A 12,415-nucleotide genomic window follows, 5' to 3' on the forward strand; every position below is an offset into this window, starting at 1 on the left:
TGGTTGTTTTGTGTGTGTGTGTGTGTGTGTGTGTGTGTGTGTGTGTGTGTGTGTGTGTGTGTGTGTGTGTGTGTGTGTGTGTGTGTGTGTGTGTGTGTGTGTGTGTGTGTGTGTGTGTGTGTGTGTGTGTGTGTGTGTGTGTGTGTGTGTGTGTGTGTGTGTGTGTGTGTGTGTGTGTGTGTGTGTGTGTGTGTGTGTGTGTGTGTGTGTGTGATACATAAACAAATTACAGCGACCCCTGGAGTAACATAATCCCACAGGACACTGGTGTGGTGTAACACCCCACCTCTGTCAGCAGACTGAAGGTCTCGTGATGTTATGCAGTGAATGGAGGCTATACCTGTCAATCAATCAACCTTCATCTGATCCATGCTGATCTGATCCAGTCTTTATGAAGAGTTTTTTTATGATGTTTTAACAGCTGTGTTTGTGCAGTTAGTTAATAGTTAATGTTAAACAGCAGAGTGACATGAAGGCTTGGAATGTGGAGCTCTAGTGTTGTTGGCAGAGGTGGAAACATTTACTCACAATTACTTACTTAAGTAAAAGTATCAATACTGCAATGTTGAGATACTCTGTTACAAGTAAAAGTCTGGGTAATCAAAATGTACTTGCGTAAAAGTACAAAAGTATTGGTATCGAAATATACTTAAAGTACCAAAAGTAGAAAGTACTCATTATGCAGAATGTCCCAAAGTTTTCAAATGTATAAAATGTTCCAGGGACCCCCCAGAACAAAAAAAAATATTTAAAAAAGACTACTATTTAGTTTCATATATATTTAAATTTGTATTCGTTCCAAGATCAGTGGTTCTCAAACCTTTTAATTTCAAGGACCCCGATAACTCTGAGAGTTTCTGTAAGGGTCCATTTGGTAACTCTCAGAGTTACAGACCTGTAAGGGTCCATTTGGAAACCCCCTCTAGGAACCCTGAGGGTCCCTGGACCACACTTTGAGAACCACTGACCTAGATTCTTTTTAAATTGCTCACCGGTATCGGACCGGTTCTCTGTATCGACCGATACGCAAGTTACGGGGATCGGTATCGGTATCGTGAAGGAAGAAATGGTATCGGTACATGATATGTCCAATTTCACAAGTTTTACAAATGTATACAATCTTTTGGAAATAGCAGATCCAGAAGCTCACAATTGTGAGCTTGTAGATCGGCTATTTTCAAATGAATGGCCGAAATGTACTGTATATACGTAGGGCTGAAGTGGTAAATGCATGTTTTGTAATAATAATCAAAATATACCATCGACTAAGATGGTTTTTATAGACGCTCAGACCGAAGAACACGTTGAGAACGTCAAAGCAATAAAGAAGAAACGATCTTTAAGTGCGGCTGCACTTAACTCTCGCTAACAGCGTTGACTGGTTTAGTCAACTCCACCCCATGGAGACTTGAATTCATGGATATGTTTTAGTTTTTGTCTCATTCCTAAGACAATAATTTAAGCGGACCAGTAGGCAGTGGTTCCGGTAGGAGACACAAAGGAGACTTTTTTGTGTCTCCTACCGGAACCGCTGCCTACCGGTCATCAAATTATTGTCTTAGGAATGAGACAAAAACGAAAAACAATCTCCATGAATTCAAGTCTCCATGGGGTGACTAATGGATCGAGAAAAAAAAGTCATTTTGGGGTGAACTATCCCTTTAACGTGGTAAAGTGGAGTCATGGCCGATCAATTTGCGGAGCGCTGAGTCATATGATACGACCCTGAGCTGTGTGTCAGGAGGGCTGTGTGAAATCTGCTGCTTTTCTCTGTCACATACACAGAATGCAGAGAGACAGTGTGGTGCAATGGTTCTCAAAGGGGTCTTTGGGGGGGCAAAACTAGTTAATATGGCGTCACAATCATTTGAACCACTTTAACCATATTTTATACTTTGGCTATTCAACAATAGCAGATCTACAAGCTTGTAGATCTGCTATTTTTGAAACGTCGAGAAAATGTGTGCAAATGTTGAATATTGAGTATTTTAGAGTTCTTTTAGAGTGGTTTTGAAGTAGAGTAGGGTTTTACACTCCTTTGCTCCTGTTGGTAGGGCGTTCCACATTTTTGTGGCATAGCAGGAGAACGCATTTAACCCCTTGTTTGAGCCAAATCTGGGTTGAACATGATCAGTACAGATCTCTCTGGTGTTGTGATTGTGGACGTCATTGACGTTTGTGAAGTAGTTTGACAGGTACATGGGTGTCTTTAGGGCTGTCACCATTACACATTTAAGTTGACGGTTAATTGTCACCAAAATAATTGCGAATAACGATTTAATTGTGTGTTTGGCATCGAACGTTGGAACATAATATGAATTATGAATTAAATTTTTATTTTTGCCTTTTAGGCTTCGTAATCAAAAATTGCACAGGCCAGATATGACGAATAACTGACATATACAAATACATTATTGACATATTATATATCATTTTATACATAAAAATAGCTGCTATATCTGCAATTTTTTTAGATTTGAAGACGTGTGAACATTTTTCAACATGGAAACGATTATGGCGATTATGCAAAAATAACTGCGATTATTCTTCTATAATTCTACAAAGCTCTGTGTGGGTGGTGGTGAGACCAAAATCTCTTCTGCCCGGTTCTCCTCAGTGCCTGGAGCAATTGATCTGATTTCGCAGACAGCCAGCCATTCACCATTACCATGTGCACGGAACAGCGAAGCCTGTTTTTTCGCTTTCCCCAAATGTCAGCTGTTAATTAGCGTTTTTGTGTTCGCTGGCTCCCGGGTTGCCAGATCATGCGCGCATATCCCCCCCCACGGGTATGGACTAGTCTCAAATAATTGCGATGAGACGATTATGTAATAATTGTAACAGACCTAGGTGTCTTATGCTGTGTTTTTTGTATCCGTGGTTCAGGATGCCTGCTTTCCCATTGGCCCAGAGAGCCACACTCATGTCCTGTGTGTTTTTTTTTATCCGTAGTTCAGGATGCCTGCGTTCCCAGTGGTCCCAGAGAGCCACACTCATGTCCTGGCTGAGTTCGACTGTCTGGAGCAGCTTCTGTCCGCACTCCGCCTGGACTCCGGGAGGCTGAAGGTACGTTTGATCAATCTGGGAACCCAGGTTTTTTTTTAAAAGGAAGAACAGCGCCCTCTGCTGTTTTCTTACTATATTCTTCTACTGCTACATTCGTCCAAACCCCGCCCTGCCGCCCTGCGATTGGCTGAATGCAAAAACGAGAAAACAAGGACTCTGCCCCCAGAGGGGACGGTGGGGGCATTTTCACAGTCTAATACAGCCCAAAACCCTAGTGCTCCTGCAACTGTCGATACCGAGCTCCATGATCAAATCCCGCTGGAGGCACTCTTTTTCCGACAAACACAGATTTTTTTTTTGGCTAATAAAGTATAGTTTTGGACCGCGACGGAGGCGCGCAGTGTCAAGCGAACTTGAGCCACGAGATGCACCACCGAGCAAGCTAAAGCGAGCGAGTTGCCGTGCCGAACGTTGCTAAGATCGCTTGTGCCGACTCAGCGCAGTTCGGAGTTATGTACCGATAGGTACAGAATCGTAAATCATGTTTTGGGGCGAGCGTTTGCCCCAACTGTCACTCAAAGTGACCACTGGCCAATCACAGTGCGTCTTTTCCGGGTCTTGTTCGAGTTGGGTTGCATTTCACTATCACGCCTCTGGGGGATGGGTACAGGTGGGTGCAGGAAATAGGCCCGTTTGGTCTGCGAACAGGCTTTTTGTATGTAGTTTAAGCGCAAGGGGGCGGGGCCGCGGGTGGGGAGAGAGCCTGGCGACGCGAGCTATGTTAGTGCACTGAGTGGCAGTTGGGTCAAACGCAGTCCCCACAACATCATTTACGATTCTGTGCCTATCGGTACATAACTCGGACGGCGCTTAGTCGACTAGCAGACCATCGGCCGGTCGTCGAGGGCACTCGCGCGACTCCTCGGCCTCAAGGTCTGCTGAGTCGGCGCGCCTCCGTCATGGTCCAAAACTATACTTTATCGGCGAAAAAAGTAGTCTGCGGTTGTTTGAAAAATCGTAAATGATGTTGTGGGGACTGCGTTTGCCCCAACTGCCACTCAGTGCACTAACTAACATAGCTCGCGTCGCCAGGCTCTCTCCCCACCCACCACCCGCGGCCCCGCCCCTTGCGCTTAAGCCCCTTGCGCTTAAACTACATGCAAAAAGCCTGTTCGCGTTTGGTCTACCCTCAGCCCTCCTCTTCCGGTGGTGCGCCTATGTTTTCATTCCCACTAACAACATTTCTCCCACAGAACATGGATCGTTCGTTTTGGTTATAAGCCCACTTGTTTCTATGATGGAATAACAAGTTAAAATGTTACTAACTTTCCGTTGTTTCGTCGGCTCCGAGGACGCTATTGTTAAATGAGTTTGGGTTTGTTTCCAGTGGGAAGCAAACGCACAGATGTAAATCCCGCCCACTACATTTGATTGGGTAAAGCGCGGCCTGTTTCCTGATCTGAAGGCACGCCCACTTGTAGGCTAATGTTGACACGTTCTGAACGGCCCTCCCTACAGATTCAGTTGCGCAGCTCTGAATCTGTTCATGAGAGATTAACGTTTCATTGATTGTATTTTCAGTCAGAAACGTAAACAGCACAGTGGTGCAGTAAGACATTAAAGGACGACTTCACCCATTTTCAAAGTATCTTCATATAAGTGGTCCTCACTAATGCTCATTATAATATGGTACAATTTTTTGTCTACCCCGTCTGTGTCTCAGAGGAGGGTTGTGGACAGTTCAGAAACCCGCCTACCAGTGACATCATCGATGGGGAATACAAGCTAATAGAAACTGCAGGCTTTCTTTTCCTGGAAAATTGAAAACCCATTAACTCTTTCACTGCAGACGTATTTCTGTCTGTGTTTGCCCAGTGCCAGCGATTTTTTACCTTTTTCAAGTAGTCACAGAATATTTATCTCCAGTATGATCGATCCCCTGGTGGTTGCTAATGTGGGGGCAGAAGGTCGTGACCTATGACCCGGGCCTGCTAAACTGTATTAACAGAGAAGGTACTGGAAGAATAAGGAAATACTAGACTTCCATTTCAGTTCCAGTTGAGGGCCAGTTCCAGTTGATTTGTCAGTAAATCGAGATAAGCTGCCCACTCCTCTGCCCAGAAGTGGGTGTAAACCAAAAGAATACTATATGGCCAGAATGGGAGGTAAATCAGGCAGAGGAGCATCCCTACTGACAGCGTATGACGAACAAGGTCTACAGCTGAGCACAGCTGGTTGGCTTGATTAGGGGGCAACCAAGGAGCGCTCGTGGCCCAGTAACCTTAGGGCTATAAGGAACAACGTAGAAACAACTAGAAGAACACATAAGGGAGGGGGAATGCCTCGACACGGAGGATCAATTACTCGTTAAAAGATACGAGTCAGGTCAAGATAACTTGACAACTAAGCAAGCACACAACAGGTGGTGTTCGACACTGTGGTCCCATGTGGGACACAGTGGAGAGATAACAAATAATTGTATGATGAGAGAATGAAATTAACTGTGTAATGAGGATGGTGATGCCCAGATATATTAGGGGGATAGACCCTTTTCGGGCAGAGAGATATTCGGGAGCCCAGAGAGGCAACATCGTTTGCTGTAATGCTTAAGCCTTGCTATGCTTACTATAATAAACCTCTTCTGCTGATATAACTAACGTCAAGTTTGAGAGTGTTTCATTCTACCAATCCATCACCGGGAAGACTAAGTATTCCAAGGTACTACACCCACAAAGATTGGCGTCACGAAATCGGGAGTTTAATTAAAACGTTTCGTGAATTTTGACCGACGCCTCGCGCGGCGCAGCTGGAGCGGCCGGAGGACCGGGCCAATCTCGCGCTTCGCCTGTCGACAGAACTCAAGGTGGCCACCAGAGAAAAGGTAATAAACTCGAGCCTTTGATTCAGTGCCTTTTTGTGGAGTTCTCTCGCTGGGGGAAGACGGGAGGGGTCCCGGGCCGGGGCTGTGGGGCGCTGAGCGAGGGGGAGGAAATAAATAGCGAAACTATAAATAAAAGAAGCTGTGTGGGGAGGATAGTACCAAAAATAAATGTAGTTATTAGCGGATTGGAAGGTGAATGAATGCACGATTAAGCTTAATAATACTAACCAAGCATTAGAAGCATGTCTAACATTCTCAGCTTGAAAAGCCTTGCAAAGCAAAATTTTATTTGACCATAATTTGGATAACAAGGTCGAGAGATAAACCGGTTAAAGAGATAAATTTAAGAGTTTGCAGTAAACTGTGCAGAGATATTGCGCAGATTTATACAAACAAAACACAGAGAGAACACGTCTAAAGAGATAACAGACGCATGAAAGGCTACAATATAGAGCTGTAAAAGAGTACAGACTAAGTGTCTAAAGAGATAAAATATTACAGACGCATGAAAAGCTACAATATAGAGCTTTAAAAGAGAACAGACTAAGAGAGTCTGAAGAGGAAAATTACAGACGCATGAAACAGCTACAATATAGAGCTTTAAAAGAGAACAGACTAAGAGAGTCTGACGAGAAAAATTACAGACGCATGAAAAAGCTACAATATAGAGCTTTAAAAGAGAACAGACTAAGAGAGAGTCTGAAGAGATAAAAATGACAGTCTGTAAGTCTGAAAATAATACAGCCATCAGGCTGCGTAAGAGATTAAGCTGTATTCAGATAATTAAAGAGGTAAAAAGGCCAAGAGAACCAGTAACGTTACACAGAAAAAGAAATGAATGGTGAGCTCACATGTGATAATTTAGGAAAATTTAAAAGAGTAGAAAGCAATTATATAAATCAGCCGACGGGCTGAGAGTCAAGGTATTTATATAAGGAGATAGAGTAAATGTAGCTACACAGAGAATAAAATAATAATAATAATAATAATAATATATACTGTATAATCAAATTAATTAGAGCGCATAAAGTCATGACAAACCTGGAGAATTTAGACAGTGGAAATAAGAGAGCAATGGAAGTGTGTGGAGTACATGGCTGGTTTAATCACAGGCTGAGATAACTAGGTGCAATATTGGTGAGTGTGATGATCGTGATTGAAGAGAGCATGATGGCTTAAATAGGACAATTTTACAGTGAGTGAATGAAGTATTTTGAACGCATAGAAATAGAGTTATTTGGAGGGCATGCAGTGTGGATCTGAAAGAGCGCATGAAGGTTTAAATGGGGAAATTTTACAGTGATTGAAATAAGTATTTAGAATGCATAGAAATAGAGTTATTTGGAGGGCATGTAGTGTGGATCTGAAAGAGCGCATGAAGGCTTAAATGGGACAATTTTACAGTGAGTGAATGAAGTATTTTGAACGCATAGAAATAGACTCATTTGGAGGGCGTGCAGTGTGAATTTGAAAGAGCGCATGATGGTTTAAATGGGGAAATTTTACAGTGATTGAAATAAGTATTTAGAATGCATAGAAATAGAGTTATTTGGAGGGCATGCAGTGTGGATCTGAAAGAGCGCATGAAGGCTTAAATGGGACAATTTTACAGTGAGTGAATGAAGTATGTAGAATGCAGAGAAATAGAGTCATTTGGATGGTTGGCACTGTGGTAACCCAATAAGAAAGTAAATATACGGAACGTTTTGACAAATTATAAAGAGCGAAATATGCGATCGGAAAAGGTTACATTCTGTTGAAACTTGCAATATAATTACAAGCAATATAACCATGGTATAAGAGATAGAATAATTATTGGAATGGCATGTCCTAATTTGGCTTATTTTAATGAAATAAAGCACGCATTTTAGACCATTTTAAACGCGATAATTTACAATAATTAATTAGATCACCGAAAGTAAATAGACGGAACGTTTTGCGAAAAATGCGCGAATCGGGAAAAGGTTACATTATGCTGAACCTGTAGAATAATAAAAGGGAAAATAACATAGTATAGAGACAAAATAATTTACTGGGAAAAAATGTCTTAAAGTGGCCTATTTTAATGACACGAAGCATGCCATTTGAACGTGGTAATTTAAAATAAACAAATTATGCGTCCCCAAACCTGGATGACAACCTAACTTGATCTACGAGTTGGGTTGGAGCTTAGAGAGAGAGAGAGGAAAAATGGGAGAGCCAGCTTCACTGTGAATAGAAGGGGGATCCAATGTTAAGGAGGCGCCCCCACCCGTGCTGGCCTCTCTGCCTCTCGTGGCTCTCTCTCTGTGAAGCCTGGATGACAACCTAAACTTGATATACGAGTTAGGTTGGAGCTTAGAGAGAGAGAGAGGAAAAATGGGAGAGCGAGCTTCACTGTGAATAGAAGGGGGATCCAAGGTTAAGGAGGCGCCCCCACCCGTGCTAACCTCTGCCTCTCGTAGCACTCTCTCTGTGTCTATGTAGGCCCCTGTAATAGAACAGCGTATCTGTATTCTGCTAAAACAATACATTTCGTCCAACATTTTTTGACGTTAAAATAATGTGTGGATTGCGTGAACATTTTAAAACTTTGTAAAGATATTAGATTTAAGGGTTTTTGAAAATCTAGAAGAATATTTCTTTTTTGAAATCTACCTCAAGTCTACCTCAAATATCACAAATGCTGCTGTATTTGCACAGACACACACACACACACACACACACACACACACACACACACACACACACACACACACACACACACACACGCATAACTACTGTAACACACACACACACACACACACACACACCACACACACACACACACACACACACACACACACACACATATACACACACACACACACACACACAAGCAACCACATTGGTTCCATAAACAATTTATACAAGAACATTTATCAATACAGCTACCTCAAAAGAATATATCACAACGCTGCTAAGGAACCTTTGTGATATATACGGAACCTTTGTGATATAAAGAGAGACGGGTGACGGTGTGGTTGACGTTGTGGTTTTGAAAGTGTATTTAATGTTGTGTTGTAAATGTTATAACCCCTACAGAAGGAGAGGCAGTCAGCAGAGAGGCTGACTAGGGGCGATAGAAGAGAGACTAAGGGAAGACAAAACAGGTGACGGTGTGTTTTAACGTTGTGTGTGAAAGTGTAGTAACGTTGTGTTATGAATGATGATCCCATGTACAGAGATACAGAGAGATACAGAGATATACAGAGATATACAGAGATATACAGAGATACTCTGAGAGAGACAGAGAGATACTCTGAGAGATACAGAGATATACAGAGATATACAGAGATATACAGAGATACTCTGAGAGATACAGAGATACAGAGATACAGAGATATACAGAGATATACAGAGATATACAGAGATACTCTGAGAGATACAAAGAGATACAGAGATACAGAGATATACAGAGATATACAGAGATACTCTGAGAGAGACAGAGAGATACAGAGATACAGAGATACAGAGATACAGAGATATACAGAGATATACAGAGATACTCTGAGAGATACAGAGATACAGAGATACAGAGATATACAGAGATATACAGAGATATACAGAGATACTCTGAGAGATACAAAGAGATATACAGAGATATACAGAGATATACAGAGATATACAGAGATACTCTGAGAGAGACAGAGAGATACTCTGAGAGATACAGAGATACAGAGATACAGAGATATACAGAGATATACAGAGATATACAGAGATACTCTGAGAGATACAAAGAGATCTACAGAGATATACAGAGATATACAGAGATACAGAGAGATACAGAGATATACAGAGATATACAGAGATATACAGAGATATACAGAGATATACAGAGATACTCTGAGAGAGACAGAGAGATACTCTGAGAGATACAGAGATACAGAGATATACAGAGATATACAGAGATATACAGAGATACTCTGAGAGATACAAAGAGATACAGAGATACAGAGATATACAGAGATATACAGAGATACTCTGAGAGAGACAGAGAGATACAGAGAGATACAGAGATACAGAGATACAGAGATACAGAGATATACAGAGATATACAGAGATACTCTGAGAGATACAGAGATACAGAGATACAGAGATATACAGAGATATACAGAGATATACAGAGATACTCTGAGAGATACAAAGAGATACAGAGATATACAGAGATATACAGAGAGATACAGAGAGATACAAAGAGATATACAGAGATATACAGAGATACAGAGAGATACAGAGATACAGAGATATACAGAGATATACAGAGATACTCTGAGATATACAAAGAGATATACAAAGAGATAATAAGAGAGAGAGAGAGAGAGGTCCATAGTGTACTGTAGGTACAGTAAGAGAGAGAGAGAGAGGTCCATAGTTACTGTAGGTACAGTAAGAGAGAGGTCCATAATTACTGTAGGTACAGTAAGAGAGAGGTCCATAGTTACTGTAGGTACAGTAAGAGAGAGGTCCATAATTACTGTAGGTACAGTAAGAGAGAGGTCCATAGTGTACTGTAGGTACAGTAAGAGAGAGGTCCATAATTACTGTAGGTACAGTAAGAGAGAGAGAGACACACAGAGAGAGAGAGAGAGAGAGACACACAGAGAGAGAAAGACTCTATAAACGTCATTGACTCGAAAACGCGTCGACGCTTTAGACGCGTTGGACGCGCGTTCATTGTTTAATCTCTGATTGCGCTATAATGTTAAGTTATTTCAATCTTATTTTCGAGTTCCACTTGCTTCAACCACACCTGCATCCGATTTCATGACCTGGGTTCCGTTTCCGGTTTTTGATTTTTATCCCTGGTCATTTTCGTCCAGGAAAAAAAAAAAAAAAAAAAAAAAAAAAAAACGTTTTTCACACGGTATAACAAATGAACGGACATGTTATCTGCTATAATCTATGGTCTGGGTGACGATCAGTCATCACTGTCGTGTATCACATCGTAATTTTGGCCGATTGGACAATCTGCCGATCAGTCACCAATCAGTCACATCAGTTGTAATGTATTCACTGTTTGACTGTGTGTGTGGGGTGCGAGCTGACATGACAGCTCATTAAGCTATCATGTGCTGCTCTCTAGAGGCGGACTGGAGGCTCTAGAGAAAAAACCACTGAGGGAGTCAAATGAAAATACTCTGGCAGTCAACGACTCTGGCAGTCAAAGAGTTAAGACACACAAAGAGAGAGAGACACACAGACACAGAGCGTTCGAAATTTGGATGGGTTTAGAGAGAATTAATGAATTAAAGGTTACTTCCGTAACCATGGTTTATGAATTAAGAACGAGTGTTCACATACAGTCACTACCATCGAAATTTGGATGGTTTTAGAGAGAATTAATGAATTAAAGGTTACTTCCGTAACCATGGTTTATGAATTAAGAACGAGTGTTCACATACAGTCACTGCCATCGAAATTTGGATGGTTTTAGAGACAATTAATGAATTAAAGGTTACTTCCGTAACCATGGTTTATGAATTAAGAACGAGTGTTCACATACAGTCACTACCATCGAAATTTGGATGGTTTTAGAGAGAATTAATGAATTAAAGGTTACTTCCGTAACCATGGTTTATGAATTAAGAACGAGTGTTCACATACAACCACTGCCATCGAAATTTGGATGGTTTTAGAGAGAATTAATGAATTAAAGGTTACTTCCGTAACCAGGGGTTGTGAATAAAGAACGAGCGTTCACATACAGCCACTGCCATAACATTTTTTTAGATGGTTTTAAAAAGAATGATGATTTAAAGGTTACTTCCGTAACCCCGGTTTTGTGAATTGAGAACGAGTGTTCACATACAGTCACTGCCATCGAAATTTGGATGGTTTTATGAACTAATCATGCAACTAATTAAAGGTCGGCTTTACGTATTCACGATTTTTTCTCTTTTTGAATTTTATTTTATTTTAATTTTGTCTCATTTTATTTTTATCAGCAATATTTTGAGAGAGTAAATCATAAGGATAAGGAGGGAACAAGAATAATGACATTGTGAATGAGGGAACAAGAATAATGACATTGTGATCACTGAAGTCCACAGAAGTTCAAGAGAAAGTACAGCTAAAGAACAGACAACTATAATTCCCACTACAGCTAAAGAACAATTCCCACTACAGCTAAAGATGGAACAGCCCTACAACATGAAGAACAGACAACTATAACTCCCACTACAGCCAAAGAATAGACAACTATAACTCCCACTACAGCTAAAGAACAGACAACTATAATTCCCACTACAGCTAAAGAACAATTCCCACTACAGCTAAAGAACAATTCCCACTACAGCTAAAGAACAGACAACTATAACTCCCACTACAGCTAAAGAACAGACAACTCTGAGGCCTGCAACAGAAACAAGAGGAAGAGGAAGAGGGCTCACAAGAGGAGGACCGGACCAATCTCGGGCTTCGCCTGTCGACAAAACTCAAGGCGGCCGCCAGGAAAAAGAATGGACAAGCAACCAGAGACAAAGAAGCTAGCATTGTCATTAAAGACAA

At 41.3% G+C, this 12,415-nt stretch overlaps 1 protein-coding gene across 2 annotated transcripts in view; it reads left to right on the forward strand.

The window, feature by feature from the left end:
- The window catches only part of hps5 (HPS5 biogenesis of lysosomal organelles complex 2 subunit 2), a 55,807-nt gene that overhangs the window by 382 nt on the left and 43,010 nt on the right, over window positions 1-12,415 (forward strand). The window contains exon 2 of one of the 2 annotated variants that reach the window (XM_080438764.1): window positions 2,953-3,066. In XM_080438764.1, the coding sequence (XP_080294890.1) occupies window positions 2,959-3,066 (108 nt within the window). In that variant the 5' untranslated portion in view covers window positions 2,953-2,958. The remainder of the gene's footprint in view (window positions 1-2,952; window positions 3,067-12,415) is intronic. The other variant, XM_080438765.1, reaches the window with a different exon arrangement.

This window comes from Gymnoscopelus braueri (genome assembly GCF_963280865.1).
Source record: "Gymnoscopelus braueri genome assembly, chromosome: 9".
Lineage (NCBI taxonomy): Eukaryota > Metazoa > Chordata > Actinopteri > Myctophiformes > Myctophidae > Gymnoscopelus > Gymnoscopelus braueri.